The sequence below is a fragment of the Mesoplodon mirus genome (assembly GCF_964341445.2).
Source record: "Mesoplodon mirus genome assembly, chromosome: 8".
Classification (NCBI taxonomy): domain Eukaryota; kingdom Metazoa; phylum Chordata; class Mammalia; order Artiodactyla; family Ziphiidae; genus Mesoplodon; species Mesoplodon mirus.
This window is the reverse complement of record NC_138984.1, coordinates 77,525,055-77,551,488: the sequence shown is the minus strand read 5'-3', so window position 1 is coordinate 77,551,488 and position 26,434 is coordinate 77,525,055. Positions and strand designations below refer to the sequence as shown.

At 36.4% G+C, this 26,434-nt stretch overlaps 1 protein-coding gene and 1 long non-coding RNA gene across 2 annotated transcripts in view; one reads left to right on the top strand and one right to left on the bottom strand.

Moving 5' to 3' along the window:
• The window catches only part of IFIH1 (interferon induced with helicase C domain 1), a 57,068-nt gene extending 41,608 nt beyond the window's left edge, over positions 1 to 15,460 (top strand). Inside the window, exons 7-16 of the mRNA XM_082629801.1 lie at positions 349 to 566; positions 1,710 to 1,826; positions 4,255 to 4,378; positions 4,906 to 5,178; positions 6,456 to 6,715; positions 9,144 to 9,293; positions 10,360 to 10,521; positions 13,764 to 13,954; positions 14,414 to 14,507; positions 14,969 to 15,460. Of these exons, the coding sequence (XP_082485927.1) occupies positions 349 to 566; positions 1,710 to 1,826; positions 4,255 to 4,378; positions 4,906 to 5,178; positions 6,456 to 6,715; positions 9,144 to 9,293; positions 10,360 to 10,521; positions 13,764 to 13,954; positions 14,414 to 14,507; positions 14,969 to 15,148 (1,769 nt within the window). The 3' untranslated portion in view covers positions 15,149 to 15,460. The remainder of the gene's footprint in view (positions 1 to 348; positions 567 to 1,709; positions 1,827 to 4,254; positions 4,379 to 4,905; positions 5,179 to 6,455; positions 6,716 to 9,143; positions 9,294 to 10,359; positions 10,522 to 13,763; positions 13,955 to 14,413; positions 14,508 to 14,968) is intronic.
• LOC309809081 overlaps positions 1 to 25,992 on the bottom strand; it is a 28,886-nt gene extending 2,894 nt beyond the window's left edge. Inside the window, exons 1-2 of the long non-coding RNA XR_014294803.1 lie at positions 25,866 to 25,992; positions 487 to 546 (exon numbers count right to left, since the gene is read on the bottom strand). This is a non-coding gene — a long non-coding RNA (uncharacterized lncRNA). The remainder of the gene's footprint in view (positions 1 to 486; positions 547 to 25,865) is intronic.
• Between the last annotated feature and the right edge of the window lie 442 nt (positions 25,993 to 26,434).

Here is a 26,434-nt window from a genome sequence, read left to right as displayed (position 1 = left end):
TTTGATAGAATGAAAATAAAATTCGCCAACTTAAAATTAAATATTTTTTAAAGAACAAAAATGTAATCCTGAGAGTTTTGAGGAAAAAGCCAGGGTTTGAAGTCCATCCCATAACACTTTTTAGATCTATACATTTTCCAAAACTCATCTATTAAGTGGGGATAGTGTCTAACGGGGATAGTTTCATGATTAATATACACAAACATCTGTATATACAGGTGGCTAGGATAGTTACATTTCCCCTTAAAAGGTGAAAGGTGCTTGGCTGCTCAGTTTCCTAGCTTAAAGGTACTTTTACACTGTACCTTGCCAAGATGGACAAATGAACCATTTGAATTCTCTTTTAAGACTTTTCTCTCATCATTATTGATGAATGCCATCACACCAACAAAGAAGCAGTCTATAATAACATCATGAGGCGTTATTTGAACCAGAAGTTGAAAAATAACAGACTTGAGAAAGAAAACAAACCAGTGATTCCCTTACCTCAGATACTGGGACTGACAGCATCACCAGGTGTTGGAGGAGCCCAAAAGCAAGCCAAAGCTGAAGAACACATTTTAAAAGTAAGTAAATCATTAACTTTATGCATAACCAAGAAAACCAAAGTTAAAGAAAATGCCAGTGCTTCTTGGGTAAGATTAAGTCCAAGTGCCATGGCATGCATGAAAGATGGTATTCCATGATCATCACTTAAGTGAAATCTATACACTTCAAAGTAAATACACTCAATCTTCTACAAAACAGTAAGTGCCTTAATAAATAACTATGACACAGAAAAAATCACAAAAACTGTGGAAAGCAAACATAATTAGTGAAAAATTGGGACAAATGAAATACCTTCTTTTAAATATCTACCCCTATTGTTAAACGTAATGATCTACTTGATATAGAAATATGCATAAACTATGAAAGTTTCTAATTTTTATACACATTCCATGAGTTTCAAAATTTATTTTCTTCTGTGCCTTTTTTTGTTCTGTGTGATACTCAGATTCTGGGCAATTCAAATTAAGTAGGAAAATGGAGATATGAGAACCTTTAATTAAAGGTGTATTTCTTGTCAGCTGCCCCCAAATGGTAACAACACATAAAGTACTGTTGTTGATCTCAAGCATTGAATGAATTCAGAGTAACTCACAAAGTATGTTGGCACCAAGGCATTGCATTTGTATTTTAAGTCCCTTTAAGTTGAAGTAAGTAAAAATCATATAGAGTAGACAAAAGCACAATTATTGGGTCCAACATATAATTAATTACTAGCATTTAGGACTAACTCCAATCCAAATCCAGGCACATGGGCTTTGGCTGCTCCTGTCTTTGCACTGCCCTCTTTTATATGTAGAAGAAAGTGGTAATATGATCAACGGATGTCAAGATGAGCCTTAAAATGCCTCATGTAATATGGTTAGCTCATAACCATTCTCTTCCCATCTCTGCAATTTTCTGTACTCTCCAGCTGGAAAATGGAATGTAAGGAATGAAAATAAATACTTTTTTGTTCTGGAATTTTTCACCAACTTGATTTAGAAGTTCTTTTTTTACTCTATCAGGATAAATGTTTTTGGTTAGTCAGATCCACAGTAAAGCAATACTAAAATGCTATGTTTAGCAAATCATGCTACCTATTTCTTACATGAGAAAGAATTCTACATTGAATCAATTGAAAGGGAAAAGTATTTGAATATTGAAAAATGTCTCTTTTTCAGATATGTGCCAATCTTGATGCATTTACCATTAAAACCGTGAAAGAAAATACTAATCAACTTAAAGACCAAATAAAGGAGCCATGTAAAAAGTTCGTAATCGCAGATGACACCAAAGAAGTATGTGCTTAAATTTTTATATTCATTTGATGGATGATACGGTACACAACTGAACAATGCAAAGATTATTTATACTGACCATCTGAAGAATGTTATTTTAAATTTTTAGCAAAAAAGTTACAGTGTTATTCCTTTTTTATTGATATTGGGCAGCAAAGCACTGCTGTGAAGTCTCTCTTCAATTCTCCTTTCAGTTTTCTAGTTTATATGAAGAGTAGCTCAGTAGTTGGTTGACTGCATATGAGCCACAATGGGGTAGGGGTGGCGGAGGGGATGAGGAGGGTTGTAAGGCTAAACTAGAGGGATCACCATAGTTTCTTTTATTCTTTTTACTTTCTTGATGAATTCCAGAATTGATTTCCTGACATTGAACAGAGGCAACAGATTACAGTTGGCAATGATAATGGGAATCCTACCTACCTGACACATTTACTTTCTTATGAAATTACTTACAGTAAAGCAGTGAAATATTTAATTTAATGGTATTTTTGTGATGAACACCTTCACTGATTATAAAAACCAACTGAGAGTCAGTTTGAACATTATAACCAGTACATTATGTCAGTACTTTCTTTTGTAAAATATAAAAAGCATCATAAATTTGAGCTGTGTGTACTTGATAATAAGTGTAATCTTTGCAAATCTACCTCATAAGGATGTTGAATTATGAAATATGCAGAACAGATAACATTGTGTTTGAAATGTAGGAACTGAACTAACATTAGCAACCAATTGCCATAGGTCATTCTTTTTTGGAAATTCTGAAAAACAGCACTATCTATTCCAGCTGAAGTGGCACATTTGAATGTACTTTTTTTCTTCACTTTTTGTTACTTATTCAGTTTTATTTGATAAGTTTAAATGCATGTTTCTAATTGTAATCATTAAAAAAAATCCACAACATCTGTGGTCATCCATTTACAATGCTTGGTGTCAGTTTATTGATCTCGTAAAAATAAAATACAGTGTGTGTGTGTGAAAAAAAAAGTGATGTAAAAAAACCCTAATATAGTGTTATATTTCAGTTATATCTCCATAAAAAAGCAAAGTAATAGTTATTAATCTGTTCTCCTATATAATTTATCTCTTGTATATAATTTTTTCATTTTGAGAATGTTATAACTGTTTGATTCTTGTATGTAGGACATACCTGAGTTTTAAATCTCACAGCATTTTACCTTTTAATTGCTATGTTTATCTCATTTATATGTATGTGATAATGAATATATTTGACCTTCAGTCTAAAAAAAAATCCACAACATCCTCAGAGTATATTTTATTTTATTTATTTATTTTTTAATTAATTAATTTATTTATTTATTTTGGCTGTGCTGGTTCCCAGTTGTGGCACCAGACTTCTTGGTTGTGACATGCGGACTTCCTAGTTGCAGCATGCAGACTCTTAGTTGTGGCATGCATGAGGGATGCATGTGAGATCTAGTTCCCTGACCAGGGATCAGACCCAGGGCCCCTGCATTGGGAGTGCAGAGTTTTACCTACTGGACCACCAGGGAAGTCCCCTTAGGGTATATTTTAAAAGAATTTGCTATCTTACCTTTTACCTTAATTAACTTTGGTTATACTTTTTATTGAAGCATAACACACGTACAGAAAAGTTCAAACTCGTAAGTGTACAGATTGCTGTATTTTCATAAACTGAACACACCTGTATAACCAAAATCCAGATCAAGGGACTTCCCTGGTGGTCCAGTAGTTAAGAATCTGCCCTTCCAATGCAGGGGGGGCTCCGGTTCGATTCCTGGAGAACTAAGATCCCACATGCTGCGCAGTGCGGCCAAAAAAAAGAAAAAAGAAAAATCCAGATCAAGAGACAGAACACTGCCACAACCCTCAAAACTTCCCATTCTCCCCTCCAGTCACCCACCCCCCATGGGATGACTACTATCCTGACTTCTAACACCAAAGATGGCTTTTGACTGCTTTTGAACTTTATATAAATGAAATCCTACAGTATGTACTCTTCTGTGTCTGGCTTTTTTCAAAACTCTACCTTTTAACTTTTTATTTTGATAGAAATAATACTGAAACCAATTCTTCAAAAAGGAATGTTTTCTAAATTAAATTACAAGCTTTCTAGATAATCGGGGCATTACTTTAATATATATTTTAAAAATTACTATTAGCATTCAAAGTGTCTATCATTCATTAATTTTATTTTTGCAAACTTTTAAATTGGAAATTTCAGCAGGGATACCTGGTATTGGTGTGGTGTGGCTCGAGGGTGGAAGTAAAAGAGAAGCTGATAAAAAAAATCAGTGTACAAAGAGGTGATCAGAGTGACTTGTTATTTTGTATAGGCAAAGATTCTGAATCAAATTTGTTATAACATGGAAATTATTTTAACAAAGATAATGTTATTCATTCAGCAATATAAACATGTAAGAATAAGTGTATAATTTGTTTTTAGGATCCATTTAAAGATAAACTTCTAGAAATAATGACAAAGATTCAAACTTTTTGCCAAATTAGTCCAATGTCAGATTTTGGAACTCAGCCCTATGAACAATGGCTCATTCAAATGGAAAAAAAAGGTAATTTGGGTTTTGACATAACACAATTTATCCCATGTTTATGCCATGATTCCAGATCACATATTCCCAAGCAAACTGAAAGTAAGTGTAAGAGCCAATGGAATTTCTGTGTTCTGAGTAGGACAAGGATAAACATGTTCTAATTCCTTATCTAAGGAAAGAGGCACCAATTCATTTTCTCTTTATCTCCAGAGTCTTTCACTTATTGTATATTTAAAATATTAAGATAAATATTAGTGTCTCTGTTTCCAAATGCAAACGCAAACAATATGTTTTTCATGCCATTCCTCTGAGTCAGCACGAGTCAAGTATGTTTTCTTGCTGACGCAGAATACAAGTAGCAAGTCTAGGAGTCAAAAAACTTGCCCCCTTTTAGTGCTCATGGCACGTTTTGAGCCTTAATTTGCTCATTTCAAAAACATGGTGAAGCCTATTTTCGAGTCAGTATCATAAACATTTTCAAGTCCACAGCACAGTTGAGGGGGTGTTCTATCATTATATCACTCTACATAACATATTTTTCATAGCTGCAAGAGAAGGAAATCGCAAAGATCGTGTTTGTGCAGAACATCTGAGGAAGTACAATGAGGCCCTACAAATTAATGATACAATCCGAATGATTGATGCATATAATCACCTTGAAACTTTCTACAACGATGAGAAAGAAAAGAAGTTTGCAGTCCTAGGAGATGACAGTGATGAGAGTGATGATGATGATGATGATGATGAAGATGCAGGTGATGAAAAGAAACCTTTGAAGCTGGATGAGACAGATGGATTTCTCATGACTTTATTTTTGGGTAAGAATCAGTGTAACATTTTTGCATGGTCTCATGCATTTACCTCTTTGGCATGAACCCACTGCTTCTCAAGAGCTCTCCAAAAGTCCTTCTTAAAATAATCTTTCATTATGAAAGAAGAAATCCCCCTCATATTGGGGCTATTTCTGATTGATGGGATTAAGTAGCCATGAGCTGTATGATCATAATTAATCATTTGGTCATCTGGTTTTATTGTCAAGATGACTGCAATAAATTTATCTTAAAAACTAGCCTAATTATTAGATATGGCACAAGAGTAACTGTAGTTGAACATCTTAGTACTTCATTCTATAAAATCTTCCAGTTAGTTATTCACATATTTTACTAATTTAAACTATTTCTTGCAAATCAAAACTGTAATGAGGTATCCACACTCAGTCAGAATGGCCATCATTAAAAAGTCTACAAATAGTAAATGCTGGAGAGGGTGTGGAGAAAAGAGAGTCCTCCTATACTGCTGGCGGAAATGTAAATTGGTGCAGCCACTATGGAGAACAACATGGAAGCTCCTCAAATATCTAAAAATAGAGTTACTATATGATCCAGCAATCCCACTCCTGGGCATATATCCAGAGAAAACTCTAATTCTGAAAGATGCAAACACTGCAATCATAGCAGCACTATTTATAATAGCCAAGACATGGAAGAAACCTAAAAATCCATCAATAGATGAATGGATACAATATGTGGTATAGATAGATAGACAGATAAATAGATAGATATAGATAGATAATGGAATACTACTCAGCCATAAAAAAGAATGAAAAAAACTCCATTTGCAGCAACATGGATGGACCTAGAGATTATCATACTAAGTGAAGTAAGTCAGAAAGACAAATAATTATATGATACCACTTATATGTGGAATCTCAAATATGATACAAAGGAACTTATTTATAAAAGAGAAACAGACTCACAGACATAGAAAACAAGCTTATGGTTACTAAAGGGGAAAGGTAGTGGGAGAGGGATAAATTAGGAGTTTGGGATGAGCAGATACAAACTACTATTTATAAAATAGATGAATAACAAGGTCCTACAGTGTAGCACAGGGAGCTATATTCAATATCTTGTAATATTGTATTCAATATATTGTAATAAACCATAATGGAAAAGAATCTGAAGAAGAATATATATATATATAATCCTTATGTATATATAACTGAGTCACTTTACTGTACACCCAAAACTAATACATTGTAAATCAAGTATACTTCAATAACAAAGAAAATAAATAAACTAATTATTTCTTAAAGAAAATAAGAAAATGTTGAAAAAGCTGGCTGTAAACCCAGAACATGAAAATGAAAAGCTGACCAAATTGAGAAACACCATAATGGAGCAATATACAAAGGCCGAGGAATCAGCACGAGGAATAATTTTCACAAAAACACGACAAAGTGCATATGCCCTTTCCCAGTGGATTACTGAAAATGAAAAATTTGCAGAAGTAGGAGTCAAAGCCCACCATCTGATTGGAGCTGGACACAGCAGTGAGTTCAAGCCCATGACACAGGTGAAAACATCCTTTTGGATTTTTTTTTTCCTTATGCCGTTATTTCCCTTCCCAGTTTAGTTGTAGTCTTTTTTTCATCAATCTTCCCACCAACCCACCAATACTTTAATGGAATGAAACACTTGTTCTTGAAAGAAAATTGTTTAATAGCAATCAATCTGTGGTATTTGATAGGCTAACCATTGTTCTAGGAATCATTTTTTCCACATTCTTGGAGGAGCTTTCTAGATTGAGTTTCCTTTGCAAAAAATGATTGACATTTAAACTTAGTAACAAAATGGGAAAACAATTACAATATAATATCAAGTGGAAAAATCAAATTTCCACAAAAATGTGTGCATTATAATTAGAATTATGTAAAATATGTTTGCATAGAATGAGATCTTTAAGGGAACTTGGAAAAATTAAGACATTTGATGTGTTAGAGATTTGGGACTATGAGAGATTTTCTTTTCCTTTTTAAGATTTGTTTTGTTTTGTTTTCAATTCATTATACTACTTTTGTGCACAGTATTAAAAAAACACTTGGGAGAGAAAAAAGACAGTCATAGAGATTATAAGCATGGGTGAAACCAGGATAGCTTTTAGAGTAAAATGTTCTTCTGAAGTCATATTGGTCCTCAATCTTGCTGGACAAGGGGACACTTCAGTTCTGTTATGCTCATCATCATTTGGTCCACTGGAGCAAATTAAATCTGTTTTAATGTTTGATGAAAAAAGTCATTCTTAAAATTGTCCACCATAACTGTCAGTATACTCTCTACAAGTACTCATGTTAAAGTTGCCTCTAAAGTTTATGCCAGATAAAGCATTGTTTTCCTTCAAAAAACAAACTCCTTGTTGGATAAGGAGTTTACATCCTTTTTTATGATGAGAGCTGGTTTACTTAATATGTTTCCCTTTTTGCCCTAGCTTCCAGGAAACTCACAGGCAAAATTGAAGTTCATTTTCTCAGCCTATGTGTTAATCCTTGCAAGTAATACACCTATACTCTTTCACTTTTGGTCCTGTTTTTAAGTTTCTATTCTATTAACTTTAGTGTTAAGACTGATTTTATGTGGCCTCAGCTCCTCTTTGAAAAGAGATGGGGTAAAAATGGAAGGTATGCATTCAAGCTAGTTTTTGCTCCTTATCCATTTCAGACTTGGTGGCTGCATGCCAAAATTTAGAACATGCCCCCTTCCTCACTCCCCACATCCTCACCTGTAAACTGAGCTGGACTTACTGGAAGAGGACTTAGGCATCTATGTGATATGATTTGAGGGTCTGACACTGTGTCTGAAATTTTCCTTATTAAAGTTACTCCTGTGAATGAAGGCACAAACATCTGCTAAAATCCAAAGACATGTAAGTTTTTTATCAGTGGATATGAGTGCAAGGAGAAATTATCAGAGAAGACTGGAGAGCTATCTTTCTGCAGGATTCTCCAGCAGTTAGGAGTCAAATAAAGACACCTGACATGCTGCCTCTGAAAAGAAAGGGATGGGAAAAGAGGAACATACGTTTGTCTGACAGGTGTATTTTTGTTTAATGTTTGGGGGCAAAAGATAGGGTGAATGTGCACCAAAGGCCACTGGACCAACAGCTTTGATAAGAATGGTTATGAAAATAAAACTCCACTGGCCACGTCAAGCTAGGATTATGCTCAATCATTCCTCCTATGCAAGGGCCAGAGTGCATATTTGATTTCTTTACCTATGTTAACTTTCAAAATTCAGATTTTTTCACAAATATAGCTGTTTTAATTATGTTTTTAATAACTTATTCTTTCATTTTTATTTATATCCTTTTGAACAGATAATATATTTACCTCTTTCAAAATTAATAAGGTACAGGATGTACCACTGTCCTCCAGTCTCCCAGCTCCCCTCGCTGGAGGCAGCCAATGTTTTCAGTTTCTTCCAGGAATATTTGTTTCTTTTTTTTTGTTTTGCTTGAATGTCTCTTAAAATGACCAAATGCAGTATACTGTGTGTATTTTCTCTGTGACTCAAAATTCAACTACATCTTTAAAATTGTCACTGCATCTTATCCTCTGTTAAAGAGTCTGAAATTAATGTATCAATAGTAAAAAGCAAAGCCTATTTTCGTTTCTCATTGCTATATCCTCTTCTCAACTGAAAGCATCTCCTTTCTTCCTCCCAAGTCACCCATCAATTTGTTTCCTTGGCATAAATGATGGCCTTCCCACCTCCAGACTGGAGGATGGAAATATTTTTGTCATTGTGTAGTAATCCCAGATTGGAAATCAAATGTTGTCTCACCATCATGTCTTTGTTCAACGCCAAAAACAGATGGCAGCAAATCCGTGTATGATTTAATCCTTTAATTTACACTGACCAGTTGCAATTTAATATTTCTTTTCCTAATTAGGAGATTTTAATGTGTTTAGTGTTACAACATTTAATTTACTAAAATGTTTCTTCAGAATGAACAAAAAGAAGTCATTAGTAAATTTCGCTCGGGAAAAATAAATCTGCTTATCGCTACCACAGTAGCAGAAGAAGGTCTGGATATTAAAGAATGTAATATCGTTATCCGTTACGGTCTCGTCACTAACGAAATAGCCATGGTCCAGGTACATTCAAATACCTCGATTATGTTAATTTTTGATTTTGTGTTCTTGTTTTGTTTTCTTTTAGTAAAACAGCACACATAGTTTTAAAAATATATCTTTTCCTACGAAAAGAGAAATCAACCAGATAACCAGACAGCCACCACATTAAGAAATACTTGGATTTCAGGAGTCCATGTGTTATTCAGTGCCTCACTACTCAGAATGCATTTTTCATGAGGATGATATTATAGTTGATAGTGAGGTTCCTGGGCAAGGCTATAACATTTTCTGTTACTGAAAATGCACCTAGGGCTTCCCTGGTGGCGCAGTGGTTGAGAGTCCACCTGCCAATGCAGGGGACACGGGTTCGTGCCCCGGTCCGGAAAGATCCCACATGCCGTGGAGCGGCTGGGCCCGTGAGCCATGGCCGCTGAGCCTGCGCGTCCGGAGCCTGTGCTCCGCAACGGGAGAGGCCACAACAGTGAAAGGCCCGCGTACCGCAAAAATAATAATAATAATAATAATAAAATAGATAAATAAATAAAAAAGAAAATGTACCTAAATATTAGCACTTTATACAGAAGACTATAGAAATGTATCACCATGTTGAGCATGTTTTCATGGAAATATGTGCTCAACATTGAAGGTAGGATGCCAGGAACAGAGCAGCACTCTCCACAGCTCTGGTGGCAAGGTCAGAGATGCCCTTCTCCCCATTCATCCCTTCTACGAGGTTGGGGGCAGTGGGACTTTTCCAGCCCAAATCACTGATGATGGTTCACAGGGTTTGAGAGGGGTGCCCCGGGGAAGAGAAAGGCAGGACAGGACGGTCTTGTGTTATTGTGGCTTTTGAAGGCTGGTGTGGGGATTTAACCACCCTCATTCTAGAACATTTTTTCTGCATTAAGGTACATTTTGAGTTTGAAATAGCCAACTAATAAAGAATGAAAAATAATTAACTTTACAGAGAATAGAGGGATCATTTAAGGACTGGGATACTGAGCAGTGAATATCATTCCAGGACAAAAATGGGAGCATTCACAGCAAGGCATAGTCCTTCATTGACTTGATTTCTTTCTGTTCTCAGGCCCGTGGTCGAGCCAGAGCTGACGAGAGCACCTATGTCCTGGTTGCCCAGAGAGGCTCAGGAGTTATTGAACGTGAGACAGTTAATGATTTCCGAGAGAAAATGATGTATAAAGCTATAGACCGTGTTCAAAATATGAAACCAGAGGAGTATGCTCGTAAGGTATTGTTTTGGGCCAACACTGAATTTTGGTTTTCCCTTTACAGTGGCTGCCTGTGGTTACCATTGATATCTCTGTGGCTAAGTCTCCAGATAAAAATTGTGCTGAATTATAAATTCCTGTTTGATGAGCTGTGCTGAGTCCAGATTCACATACAAAGAATCAAGATCCATGGTGGGCAGAAATTGTCAGGGAACTGTTCTATAAACTTTGATAATATAAATTTAGGTTGTCCCTAATCCAGAAAGACTAGTGCGGCTCACTTGTTCAACCCTACCTGGTCATTTTGGTCTGGTCTAATCTGTACAGGTACAATTTTTTCATTCCAGAAATATCTGTGAAGTGCCTACTGTGTGTCAGGCAACATTGTAGAAACAGAACATAGCGGCAAGCAACGCAGATAGATCTCTGCTGTATGAAACTTATATTTGAGTACGTACATGGTGAGATTTGAGGAGGGGAAACAATAAACAGAAATAAGGCAACTAAAACATCGAATGGAAAGAAGAGCTGGAGAATTAGAACAGGACAATGTGAAACAAGCTTCTAGATGGGCACTTTAGGTTAGGTGTTTGGGAAAGGTTCTTAGAGGGAGAGACATTGAGGCTAGCCCTGAATGGTAAGAAAATACATCATATATCATCTAGCTGCATCTCAGTTTACTAACATGGAGTCATTTGAGTTGTGAGAGGAATGCAGTGAAGGAAGAATATATTTCTACAATATTTCAGGAAATCCCCCATACCACTGAATTAAAGACTGTAACTACTATAATAGCAAACAATCCATTTAGAAGAAAATTCACACCCTTGCATATGGGTGTGAATGTTAGTTTCTTAACATTGGAATTGGCTCTACCCTAAATAGAGTTTCACAAAAGGGATGCTTTCAAATTGGTGTGCATTGCTATAACCAACTCCAAGGTTTCCTGGCCAGGTTTCTACATGAATTTATATTTTAAAACCCCTTTAAATATAAGGCAAACCAAACATTTTGCGGTGTCAGATCAAACATTTGTGGCCATATAATACCCCTGGAAAGTTATTGTTTTACATTTAAAGTCCTAAATAAATCAGTCAAGCGGGATGTTTTCAAAGGTTGATGTTTCAAGACCTGTTGTTTTGTATAAACTCTAGAACCATCTCTGGAGTTTATGAGTCACATTTTTCCAGATAATCTCTAGAAAAAGACCCAGTTCCTTTGGGGGCCCCAGAATGGACTATATTTTTAGGTCTCCTTTGACTAAGAGACCTACTCTCCTGAAACTACTCCAGGTAGACAAACCCAGAGAAGGGATGGCAATGACGTGGGGTATATGCCACCACTACTCTGTACAAAGCCCCCAGCACCCATTGCCACCAGGTCAAAGCACTTCTTCCTTCTGATTTAAGAACTTCCTCAACACAACTTTCAGGCAACCACTAATTAGTGGTGAGAGTTGACACATAAGGGGAGGTTTATTTTCCATGTCCTATACTGAGTTTATACATAACCGAAAGCTTCTTCAATCAAATCAGACTTCTAGGAGCAAGTTGAAGATGTTAAACATGTTCCCTGGCTTTCACCCAACAACATTTGCCACATTTTTACATTTTATTTGGGCTTTGATCATAGCTGTGCCTACCATATATTTGTTATGATTTCTTTTCTCTTTTTGCCCCTCTAATTGTTTCATATTCTTTACTAGTTTAGAGCTACTCTTTTGGTTTCTGGTGTTCTGATTACATATCCAAACACTGACCTTGGTTTTGCTGTCGTTTTTTCTGTCGAGCTCATAGGTGTTTCTTAATTGCCCACATGTATTTGTTCCTGTATGCCAAATCATCTTTGCACCAGCTCCCTGACCTGTAAATAGCTTGCAAGAACAACCTAATTAAACTTTTAAAGAACAGAATACTTCAATGCATTACATTGTTATAATTTACATGGGAAATTAGTCTTCATACTTGTCTGATTAAATTAGGTCATAGCCTGCAGGCACACTTGCAAGGTTTTGTTCTCTTTTCTCTGCTAAATATGGCTGCCTCAAATCAAGGTCTAAAACACAGAGGCGAGAGCCACAGAGATGGGACATTCAGCTTTGCTCCTCAGCACTGATATTTTACTTTTACTGAAAACTTTCCTTCGATCTTAAGGAAAACAATGGCTTCCTCCACAACTTAATATAAATTTGTCATCTCTGAGAGGTTTAGTTTGGAAGTAAATTATTTAAGAACTATGTTTTCTATTGTGAAATTGTATAGGTATGAGAACTGGCCAGTCCCTACCTCAAGTTTTATATGTCTCATAAACTATATTTTCTCTGTTATGAAATATTGATAAGTTTCTCTACTAGCCACAGAATGGGGGATATAAAAATTTAAGTACTTATTCTCTCATATAAAGAATGTGGGCAATGGGCAATCTACACCCATAAAATCGCTCCATGACGTCATGAGGAAGCCAAAACTCCTCTCTCTCTCTTCTCTGCCCTTTTATTATTTGGCTTCCATTCTCAAGGTCAAAGCTCTTAGAATTTCAGCTGCTGCATGTTCACTCTAAGAAGGAAGGAATAGGAAGATGGAAAAGGCAACAGTGCCCATGCCAACTATCTGATACTTAAGGAACTTTCCTGGAAATTTCACTCAACATCTTCTTATGTCTCAAAGGCCACTGGCTTGGAAATGTCTTCATTTAGCTGGCATATTTCCACTCAGAATAAAATTATAGTTCTGTTCCTACGAAGAATGGCTGCTGAGTGGGAAACTAGTATTTTCTGTCACAAATGTATAGAGGAGATAAAGATAGCTAAGAGTCTGGAAATTACAACATATGAAGAAAAATGAAAGAAACCGGGGGCTTATCATGGATAAGAAACGACTAAGGGTGATGAAGCAACAGTGTTTAGTTCTTTAAAGAGACTCCATGTGGAAGAAAAATTAGACTTATTTTATGAGACAGAATTAAAACTAATGGAGGTGGGGCTTAGAGGGATTTTTTTTTGTAAATATTGCCAAAGACTTTCTCACAACAGAATGGGCTGTGTTTTGAACACCTGAGGATTCCATATTTCTGTGATTACAGGAGAAGATTCTATACTAAATTCTTTGGGGGCCATCACCTCATTACTTCTATTTCTAGACCAAGTCTAGAGTCATGAGTCAAGTGTACATTTTCATAACTGTCTAAGATCTCTGAATTCCAGGAGGCTTAGTTCAGTGAAACTATGAAAAAGACTACATTGAATATTCTTTTCTTGATGCAGATTTTGGAATTACAGATGCAAAGTATATTGGAAAAGAAAATGAAAATCAAGAGAAGTATTGCAAAGCAGTTCAAGGACAACCCATCATTAATAAGTTTTCTCTGTAAAAACTGTAGTGTGCTAGCCTGCTCTGGAGAAGATATCCAAGTAATTGAAAAGATGCACCATGTCAATATGACACCAGAGTTCAAGTAAGTCCAGGAAGACTTAATTTTAAGTTTCTTTATAAGGGATGAAGCAGGTTGTATTGTAACTGTTCTTCCAAAATAGTACAAATGAGATACATTATTTTTCAGACCTTTCCTTTCTCAGCCCCAAATTATAAACCCTATTTTGTGTACAGTTTTCAAATATATGCACTGGGGCAGGAAAGGAGAAGTGAAAGCCACTTTCATCCAAGGCACATCAGTTTGTGAATGCTCATATTTGTTCTCAACTTCTTGAACAACTTAAGTCTAGTTAAAGTAATCAGCAGACTTGAAAGAAGCTACAAAAGGCAACATACCCCTTGAGAGGTGCCTGCTGATCTGGAAGAAGGGATGAGGTGCTGGCTGGTGCATGCATGTGGACAAGTGGCAATGCATACCATGTGCTGCATACTGGTCCTGTGTGAATTCTCAGGGGTGATTCTGACTCCTTGATAATTTTAGGAAACTGTACATTGTGAGAGGAAACAAAGCACTGCGAACAAAGTTTGCTGACTATCAAACAAATGGAGAGATAATCTGCAAAGAATGTGGCCAAGTAAGTAAATTGCTGTGGGCTTAATTTTACTTTGGCCAAAAGGAATTCTTAATTGAATGTGCTTTTAAAATATATATATATATATATATATATATATATATATATATATATATATACATATATATATTTATTTATTTATCTTTGGCTGCATTGGGTCTTCATTGCTGTGCATGGGCTTTCTCTATCTGTGGCAAGAGGGGGCTACTCTTCGTTGCAGTGCGCAGGCTTCTCATTGCGGTGGCTTCTCTTCTTGCAGAGCACGGGCTTTAGGCATGCGGGCTTCAGTAGTTGTGGCTCGCGGGCTCAGTAGTTGGCTCACACGGCATGTGGGATCTTCCGAGACCAGGGATTGAACATGTGTCCCCTGCATTGGCAGGTGGATTCTTAACCACTGTGCCACCAGGGAAGCCCATGAATGTGCATTTAATTTTTCCTTTTGCTCTCTCTCTTTTGTTTTCCAGGCTTGGGGAACGATGATGGTGCACAAAGGCCTGGATTTGCCTTGTCTCAAAATAAAGAATTTTGTAGTGGTTTTCAAAAACAATTTACCAAAGAAACAATACAAAAAGTGGGTAGAGTTACCCATGACATTTCCCGATCTTAACTATTCAGAATATTGTTTGTTTAGTGATGAAGATTGACATTTGATTCAAGATTCTTTTAAAATATTATCAACTTGACATTTGACATGATTTTGATGATTGTTTTCATTATACTACAGAACTGATGTGAGAATACAAATCATTGCTTTACTCTGTGTTGAGCTGTATTCAAGAAGACAATATATTATACTTTCAATTTCTACCTTGTTAGTGGGCAGAGGTAAAGAAAAGCTACCAGTAAAACTCTTTAGTGTGGAGCATTATAGTACAGTGGAAAGAATGCTCGGATATAAATCTGAGGTACTAATCTCAGTCCTGTCACTAATTTTCAGAATAAAATTAAGCAAATCAGTTCATCTTTCTGAATTAGTCTCCTTGTTGGTGAAATGGTTATGGTATTATCTGCCTTTGCTTTTATTAGCTTTCTATTGCTCCATAACAAATTACCACAAATTTAGTGGCTTAAAACAACACCCGTTTATTATTGCACATGTTCTGTAGGCCAGAGGTCAAGGCGGGGTCCTTTGCTCAGTGTCTCGGAAGGCCGAAATCAAGGTGTCAGCCAGATGATGTTCTCATCGATACACTGGGGGAAGAATCACTTCCAAGCTCTTTCAGGTTGCTGGCTGTCACCTCCTTGCAGCTGAAGACTAGGATTCCTGTTTTCTTAATAGCTGTCTACTGGGGATCAGTCTAAGCTCCAAGGGCACCCTCACCACGTGGCCTGCTCACGGGGCCTCTCACAGCTATTTGCTTCTTCGAGGCCAGCAGGAGACTGTCTCAAGTCTGCTAAGGCAGTCTTAACTGTAATCCCATCATACTCACAGGTCCCACCCACACTCAAGGTCAGGGAAATTTTCAGGGAATATACGCTGCAGGCGGAGATCTTGGAGGCCTTCTTAGAATTCTGCTTCCCACACCACTTGCCCAGTTTTTGTGATTAAGTCATATATGTGTATATATGAAAGCACTTTGAAAAACATGAAGCACCATGAAAGGCAAGGTATTATTGAGAAGCAGCCATCAGGCAGGTTAAGGCTTACTTCCACAGCTTTCCCTCCATGAACATAACACTATGCTCAAAAATTACCTAACAAGAATGGAGGCTAAATCCAGACTAGTTATGAATACACAGAAGATTACCTGTGTCAGTGGAGATGTCCAGGGTTCACACAGGGTTGAGCAGGCAGCAGATGCTGGATGTCATTAGAGAATAAATAGAAAATGCCCTCCTCTACCACTCCCTAGTCCTAAGCAGAAGAGTAACATCTCTGTGTCTGGGACATGGTCAGTGTTCCTGAACTAAGTGTGATCATTTGGAGATAGACACAGGGCCCAGTACAACAGAACCTTCTCCCAGCAAATAAACAGCCTCTTTTGTCATGGAAGAACCACATGATCAAGACAGAACCACAGCTGACCATTTTAACCCAGACTTACCCCGTCTCACAGATGGTCTGCTCCACAGATAGTTACCTCCTATGACTAAGGAGAAACAAAATGTTGGAGGGAGTGAAAAGTAAATTCTTCTGCGGTTTTTGGATTAATTAAATTCAATCTAACGGTAGCTTTGAATCTTTTGATTAAGACCTAAGCAAAGATGAATATTAACCAGTCAGAGCTCTTCAGAATGCAAGAGGACAGAAGATGATTGTGGTTTTCTTAAAATACTTTTTAAAAATCCAGCTGACTCCATTTAAAGTATTGCTGTCTTCTAGAACATTCTGTCAAGAGGACAGATGATTGTGGTTTTCTTAAAATACTTTTTAAAGCTCCAGCTGACTCCATTTAAAATATTGCTGTCTTCTAGAACATTTTGGAAATTATGCAAGAAACCAAATGCATAAAATAGCTAAATATACTACCGTAACATATGTAGACTGTTTTTAAGATGTCAGCAAATATCAGGTTTTTTTCATCTGTGTTTTCTAGTAATTTTTTTCAATAAAGAGGTATTATTTCTACTGCAAAGGTTTGAAATACATGTTTCAAGTAGCATAAAACTTAATATGCAATTGTACTTGAGAACTCAAACTACGATGCATTCAAAAATAATTGTAATCATTCTAAAGTTTTGATTGTTAATGAACAGTTTAATACTCATGACATTTTAAGGTCATTTAACAGAATATGCTCATGACAGGTAGACACCCTGTTAGATGCCTGAGTTTCAGTACCCACAAAACCTTCTATTAGTTGGGTGACTGAGCAACCTCACTTCACAGGGCTTGTGTTTGCTTTCCTGGAAAATCAGAGATTGTATTAAATGGTATCAAAGTTTCCTTACAACGCTAGCATTCTCATAGTTCATTCTTCTGGCTCCCTGGCTCCTTTCATACGGAGACCCTGTTTAGTGATTTGTGGTAATATCAGCTGTGGGCTAAATATCTACTGAATACGTTACAGATTTGAAGGTAGCTCCTATTTGCTGAAGGGCATTGCAGGGGTCTCACAGAACAGGTACACTGGATGGAGTCATGCGCCTTAAGGCAGGTTTGAAAGGCCCAAAGAGGTCAGGGAATTTTACAACAACAAGCATTTCCAAGCCAATAAATCATTGGCCAACCTTGGGCATAAGAAATGTAAAGGCTTACTACCAAAAATCTGAAATCATTTCAGACCATATGAAATTAAAATACAGTAAGTTATAGTTTATACAGATATTTTGAATATAAGGCATTGAGGCAACACAAAAATGGGTAAGAAATGGTTTTCCACAGGATGATCAGTGCAAGTCACAAGCAATTGTTGAAAGTGAAAAACGCTATAAGAGAGGTGAATATTTTCCTCTCTGCGATTTAATAGTCCCTATAGCAGAGTGGAAAAGGAAGGCTTAGGGAAAGGAAAGCTTCTGGCATTGTTTTCAGTTGGTTGAACCTAAAGCCAAAGAGGATTGATTTGGTGTCTCTTGTTGTCATTGTTGCTTTTAAGCTGTGAGAGACTTGAACACTTTTAGGTGCTAATGGGAAAGAACAACAAGAAGTGAGAAAATTAGCAATGTTCAGCCCCAAAGTAAATTGCTTATTGGGTGTTACTGATATTTCCTACCAAATATTCTTGCTACAGAATTTTCTGCTCACCCTGATCCTTTCTCACCCTGATGCCTTTCCACAGAGGTATAAGTCCTTCTTTGCCACCTCTTCAGCAGACATCCTTTGTTTTTCAAAGACAAAATCCATGTGTCACTTCCCAGCGTCTAGCATAGTTCATGTTTTCAGAACTAGAACAGAGAGCACATCCCTGGAAAGTAATGTTCACGCATGCTGAGCATAACAAAGTGCTCATTTCCAAAATCTGGTAAACAGTTACATGAATCATAGCAATAAAGAAAAAACAAGAAAATTATTTTATTTTCTTCTAAGAGTTATGAAGTTAATTTGAAGTGAATGTTTGTCTTTTTTAGTTTGTGAATTTCTCCTTAATTAGTCATACTAGATATAGAATTTTATATCTTTGTTTTTATGGGGAGAGCATAAAGTGAGACAAACTTGGGTTTGGATCCCCACCAGCTTTGTGACTTGAGCAAGTTACTTAATCTCTCTGAGACTATAGGAAGTTAATAACAGCCTTGAGGAACTGTCATGAGACTTTGGATACTATATGAAACACACCCAGTAGTTGTCAAATGCATTTGGTTTCTTGTATAATTTCCAAATATAATATATGTATAGAATATATTAGTAAGAGTTTCCAGAAAAGCAGAAGCAGTATTAGAAGCACAACTGTGGGTATAGCTTAATAATTGTAAATTTTAGACCTATGTTTGATTATGAGTATTATGAGTATTATAAACACTCAATGTTTAGCCCAGAGGGTTTATCTCAAGAAGTAAATAGTAGCTGTGGTGAAACGTGATTGCTATCAATATGCTATGCAGTGTAGCTAGAGGAAAGATTTAATGTCCAGATCTTCTATAGTTGCAATACAAAGATAGGTATCAATATAAATAGAAAGATCAACACTTTTTTATTAAGTGGCTGTAGGACTTATGTAGGTCTGTCATGTAGATACAATTTTAATTAGAGTCTGTCTTCATCTTCAAGAAGAATATAATAATGGAAGCAACCTAAGTGTCCATCAACAGAGGAATGGATAAAGAAGATGTGGTGTATAGATATACAATGGAATACTACTCAGCTATAAAAAAGAATGAAATTTTGCCATTTGCAGAAACATGGATGGACTTGGAGGGCATTATGCTAAATGAAATAAGTCAGACAGAGAATGACAAATACACTATGATATCACTTATATGTGGAATACAAAATATACAACAAACTAGTGCATATAACAAAAAAGAAGCAGACTCACAGCTATAGAGAACAAACTACTGGTTACCAGCAGTGGACGGGGGTGGAATATAGGGGTGGGGGAGTGGGAGGTACAAACTATTGGGTGTAAGAGAGGTTCAAGGATGTATTGTACAACACAGGGAATATAGCCAATATTTTGTAATAACTGTAAATAGAAAGTAACATTTAAAATTGTACATGGGCTTCCCTGGTGGCGCAGTGGTTGAGAGTCCGCCTGCTGATGCAGGGGACATGGGCTCGTGCCCCGGTCCGGGAGGATCCCACATGCCGCAGAGCGGCTGGGCCTGTGAGCCATGGCCGCTGAGCCTGGGCGTCCAGAGCCTGTGCTCTGCAATGGGAGCGGCCACAGCAGTGAGAGGCCCGTGTACCGCAAAAAAAAATTAAATAAATAAAATAAATAAATAAATAAATAAATAAATAAAATTGTATACAAATTTAAAAAATAATAATATAATAATGTTGTACTGAGCAGGCCAGCAATTGCTGAAAAGAGAGAGAGAGAGAGAGAGAGAGATTCCACTGTAACATATAAATAGTAATTTATGTCCAGCACAAATGATGGTGGTTTTTTATTTGTTTCTAAATCTCTAAACTTTTTTTTTCAGATCAGAGGTTATAAAATATGAAATATATATGGAAAACATTGCAGATATTCTTTAAATTTTTTAGATATTTTCTACACAGAGTATTACCAAGTCCCTCTTTACAGGAAATTAATCATCCCATAAGCATCTCATTTGAGGATGACATTAGATAGTGCTGAGCCCTATTAGTTTATGTTAAAATCCAAATTAAAGCCCACATTCTAGGTGAGAAGAGGAGCAGACTGTTTATAGGAAGTAATATTTAACCATGCAGCTGTTAGAATACATTTCAACCACTATTTAAGTTGAATATATTTGATGAAATATATTAATTTTTACATACTAATTTAAAAACTGGACATTATTTTGACATTTATGAAAGAAATTTAAATGTTTAATTCAGTTATATATATATAAAATAATAATGAACAAAAGATGAGCATTTTTTCAGCTTAAATATTTCCTTCAAACTCTGCCTTCTGCTCGCTTTAATGAGTGCTTGTATTTTATTGTACACACATAGGATGAATGGATTGTTGGGTTGTTAGTTCTTTCATTCTGAATCTCTTAACAGGCATGGAAATGATCTTAATTCACTAAGATGTAAGGATTTTTATATCGCTAAAATGACCAGAACAAATGATTTAGTGTTATCTTGGACAGGGTTGCCCACCTGAGATTAATATCAATTCAGTACCACACCAAGGTTTCTACTACTAAATTTAGCATTTGACCCAGATTTATAATTTCATGGCTTGACTTTACACAATTCATGCTAAATAATCTGTTGAGTTCAAAATTGCAGCTTAATATGACTTTCAAAGCATTTATTACATTTGACAAATAAATCCCATATCTTTCTCTAAAACATTGATGGTTCTTGTGTTTAATTAGACTAAATATTTTTTTCTATTGAAAGCCACTAACTTCATGGGAAAAGATCAGTTAAGGTTCTCCAAATTTTGTAATAAACAGTTTAGTTTAGCATTTTATTTTTATCACTCATTTGTTTTGCGGTAAAATGCAGAACTCCAATAACTGCAAAAAACAAATAAAAATAATGTTTCATTCCATTTAAAATGTCTTCCAAGCAGGAGAGGAAAAAGAAGAGAAAATGAAGGTAAAAAGGGAATAGAAACTAAATGAAGAAAAAAATAGAAACAGAAGCATAGAGGCTAAATAGACACCCACATTAAAACATGTAGACAAAGAAATGAGAAAGGAAGAAGGAAACATGAATTTACTGAGGGATATGTATAGTTTTAATAAATGGCCAATTATCTCTTTATCTACTCATCAAATTTTTTAACATCTTTATTTCATCAAATATTTTTAAGTCCTGCTATTTGTAAGGTACTGTATTTTAGGCACAGAGAACAGTTAGTAAAATAAGGATCTTGCCCACAAGATCTTTTACCCAAGAGTAAGGATCTTTTACTCCATAATGAGTAGAATAAGGATTTTGCTTTTAAGATTCACTTGTAGAGATTAGCCACATTCATAAATATCAATAATATATGAAAGACAGTGATTCAGTGCCATAAAAGAGGGGAAAGAGAGGTTATTTCCAACAAGGATGGAAGATAGAGGATTGCATTGGATTGTGGAGTGTCCAGGAGATTTCTCAAAGTCCTTTTGGGGGTTATCCTATCTTGGGGAGTGTGTGTCAAGGATGGATAGTATAACAATAAGAAAAAAGAACATGTAACAATTTAGAAAAGAGAATTTTACCAGCAAATATTGTTAGATAACCTCCCATTAGAAAAGGAAAAGTTGTTCTAGCTATGTTTAGAATAAAATATTTTTGGTTTAAAACGTATAATAACTTTCAGAGAGTTTTGTAGATAACATAACATTTAATTTAAAAACATCATTTTATCTACCTAAGTAATTATAAAATAGCATTTAAAAGATTCAACTCCTCTGTAACGGTTTGAAAAAGGACTAGACTGATGAAAGAAGATGCCAACTTTTGATGTAACAGTCATGGGGAGAGGTCAGGACTTCTCTGAATGAAGCCAGACACAGCAGGAAAATTGTAAGATGCCTGTGCTCTGATCATATCCATCCTGTTCAAAAGATGCCTCGAGACACAATCCTATTTTTCCAACGTTCTCCAAGACAAAGGCTTTAGCAACTGGCCCAGCAGAGTCATCTTCTGGCCCAGGTAAGGTCATTACCTCATAAGCAGTGTGAGGAAAAGAATGCCTAGACAATCATAGTTTGCTCTGGAACCAAGGTGGTGGATGGAGGGATGGATAGTTGATGCCATGTACATCTTTAATCACAATATCCAATGATTAGGATACTTAAAAAATGTTCTTTAAAAAGCTTTGTAAAGAGTGCTCAATTTGACTGCACTATGTGTTTGGGCTAAGGAAAACTGACCTATACCAAGTGAGCTTGGTAGACATTCTTCAACAAAGATTGAATTTGGGGAGGTGAAGAAATGGATGTAATAAGCATAGATGATCTTTAAATGAGAATTGTAAAAAAAATTAATCAAAAGAGGGAACGAGATGGGGGAAAAATTTTGAAAGGGAATCCAAAGTTTCAAGCCTGTGTACAGAGTCAAGAAACAAGGAGAGAGTCAAGATTCAAGAGGGAGAGATGAGGACACAATTGTTGAAACAAAATGTGTGGGAAGAAGGAAGAAGATGAAACCAAGAGCACAGGAAAGACTAAGTTTGGTGGAAGGATAGTTGCTGCTACTTCTAAAGAAGGAGAAACATAAATATGCATAAAAGATACAGCTTAAAGGTACAGAAGTAGGAGGCTGATGGAATTATTCCCCTGGCATCAATCACTAGGCTATCTGATGAGTTGGGTTTGGGATTTGAGGATGGACATTGGGGACATAAAGAAAGTAGTAAAGATTTTTAAACATGCTTTGATGAAGGCAAACTGACTAATTAGAAACAGAGAAGAAGATTGCCACGCAGTATCAGGACTAACCTAATTGGAAATAATAAATGTAGAAATAATACTTTAATAAATATTTATGTGCAGGATGTTAGACTAAGTTCTGTTATGTTTATTCTTGGTGCGTAAAAGGAAAAAAATCTGAATGTTTAAAAATCTGATGGACTCACAAAGCTTTAAAATGTTATGGTCAGTGTAACCCAAATATAGCTGGTTCTGTTTATAGCTTCTCTCAGCATGAAGTTGTATTACAAGAAACCTAACATCAACAGCCAGACTAATTAAAAATTAATTTAAATATTTTTTTCTGGCATGCAAAAAAAAATCCAAATGGAAATTGCATATTATAAAAATATCTTCAAATCTTTTAAACTCTGTTTCCCAAAGAAACACATTATACATGAGAACATTATACATTATACATGAGAACAAAAACATTATACATGAGAACTACTTCACCACCTCTTTTTCTCTTTTCCAAACTCCTCAAAATTATCTCCCTATATCATCCTGTATTACCTTTTATCTTCCCTACTCCTTCTCCCAGTCTCTTCCTTTTAATGTAAATCAGTATTGTTTTACTGTGTTCATTTCTTTTTCTCCCTTCATTATCCTAGGCTTGATGGATGCCTGAACCACAAAGGGTTTTTCCACCTTGGAAGTGTGCACTGGGAGGTGGGGTATTTTTGTGAATATCCATACTAACATTTTTAGTCCCTGGAATATCAGAAAATAACAGCGACAATTATCAATTTGTTGCTTTTTATCTCCAAATTCAACCTTTTTATCTGTTCCCTAAAGATGCATCTGGGCCCTTTAAACATTTTTGCTTTGCCTGTTGGCATGACATTAAAGTTTGCCTGTAGAGGGTGCTGGAGAGGCAGTGCAGAAAGAAACGGTTTTGTTTCCTGGTTCAAGCTTCGGCAGCCTGAGTGGCTTCTCTAGCATCCAGTTCCTGCAGTACACATGGCTTTCTCCAGCACCAGCGTCTTGCCTGGCAGCCCACAGCACTCAGTGACCAGCAACCGCATATTCCCAGGCAGTTTTGTGTAGAGCACCTCCAGTAAGACACCTCCCCTTTAACAGCTTTCCCTGGTCCCCAGAGAGCACATTTCCAGTATGCTCCAAAAGGTAGACAGACTTCTGGCAAGTTCTGGTGGCACCATGGCAACTTCCTTGCTTTCAGTAACCTGCAATTGCCCTATCCAATAAGGTCTGAATCAGCCTTGGGTGCCCTATCTCAGCCACAAGGGAAGTGGCTGCTTCATATGTCTGCTATTTCGATATTCTTTAAGGTTCTTTTTACTTCTTCTTAGCTAATGCTCTGTTACTCCAATCCCATCAAAGTTAATAATTGTTTATATTAAAATTTACCTGTTTAAATTACTTTGTGGTTTCTCCAACTAGACTGAACTCAGACTCATACAGTAATATCTAAAGGAATAAGAGAATTAGTCATAAGAAGTTATAATTTTCAAATATCCAGCTATGTTCTCTTATGTATAAGCATTGAATTTCACATAAGAAATGATTCAAATGCATCTGACCAATTCTCTAACCAAAAAATTTAGAAACAGGACAGAATGTATTTTATCACTAAATAATTTCATTTTCTGAATCCAAACAATCAGTTTTATCATACCAATAACTGAACCTCAAATTCCTATCTTACATGAAAGACCGTGAAATGAGTTGTTGAGAGGATGAAACGAGAAAATGTGTGTATGATATATTTTTTTAAGTAACTAAAACTCACAGAATAACTCTGAGAGAGAGAACTACCTTGGTTTTAGAAAGCCCCCGCTAAAGTGTGTGCTTATTTTTGAAGATGAGACCTTCTTACGGCATTGGTCATGAGTCAAAGAAATAGCTTAAAAGTTTTGCATAAAACAGAATCATTTAGAAGGAGCCAAAGAAGAAGGGAGAAAATGTTGAAGAGAGAGGGAATCCCAGGAGCAAGGCAGGAGGCTGCAGCCCAAGTAGAAATTACCGGTGGAAATTCTACCATCATTGTCCAAAACACAAGTAAATCTGCTTCTTACTTGAGTCGGTGTTATTTGGCATCAGGCACTGGGGCAGTCTGGCAGGGAAATACGGAAACAATGAAGGGAAAGCACACATACAAGGAAAAGTGGATACAGAGAAATTGCAGATAACAAATGTTGAACACATTTTACAGTGACTGACACAAAGAAGGCATTCAATAAATATTAATTTCCTTTCCTGACGAAGTATAAGGAGTAATCTCTGACCTTGGGGAGTTAACAAACAGGTTGAGAGTTCAAAGATTATAGGCACAAAATTATCAGGAAAAATATGAGTATACAACAATTGGGTGGTATACAAATTATAGGTATTGTAGAGTTCTGAAAAGCCAGGGATTGAGAAAAGCTTCTGAATTAGAGTAAATAAGGAATTTGAATAATGCCTTGTGTATAATAGATGTTCATAGTTCTTTAAAATAATTTTAAAAGGGAAAGAGTAGGAAATACATTACAAATGGAGGTAATGAGGAAGAAGGAAGAAGAGAAATGAATGTGCTTTGCACATCTATTGGAATGCCAGACTGAGCTTGGGTTTGACTGGGTGACCAATACAAATGACGTCATTCTAGTTTTTTGCGCAGTGGAGTGACGTGTTTTAGAAAAGATGGTCTACAAGGAGTTAACAAGCTAAATCACATTGAAGAGAGAAAACTTGGAAGGAAAAGATTAAGGAAGGAGCTGGTTGCAGTCATTCGGGCTGAGGTGATGAAAATCTGGACTCGGTCTTTGGCAGTGAGAGTGAGAGAAATGAGTGGTTCTGGATGATGTTGAAATAAAATCACGAGCTGGGGAAAACACGGCTGGCATAGAATCGATGGCAATCAACACAATCAGTACAAAAGGACTGCACAGTTGGTGATAGAAACAAATACAAGTCACTTCTTTACATTACCTTATTTTTGCTCTCAGTGTGACTCAGTTCTGTTTGGTCGTCATCTAGTGCCACATGTGGTCATGTTCCTGGCATATGGAGTAATTGTTTCACAACATCCAAGAGCTTGCTCACTGGGCTCCAGCTGTTCCCTGGTCCACCCAAACGGATCACTGAGCTGTGGTAGATACAATTCCTTTGTCCTGAGGAAAAGGTTTGAAATGAGTCAGAATCTGTTGATTTGTGAATAAAGCAAAATCTTTTACTTGCCAGAGGCTCTGGTTCCCAAGGACGCTGGCACAATGGATCTTGCTTACTTCCTCCATCCACTCCCACTCTACAAATGAGGCCCAACTGGTTGTATGACCCAGGTGTTATCTTGGTCTCTCAAGAGCTAAATAAGGTGCTTTGGGGTCCCCGTGTTAGTAAGGCTAGGGAAATGAATTTCTTTCTTTATTTATTTATCTATCTATTTTTTTTTTAACATCTTTATCGGAGTATAATTGCTTTACAGTGGTGTTAGTTTATGCTGTATAATATAGTGAATCAGCTATACATATACATATATCCCCATATCCCCTCTCTCTTGC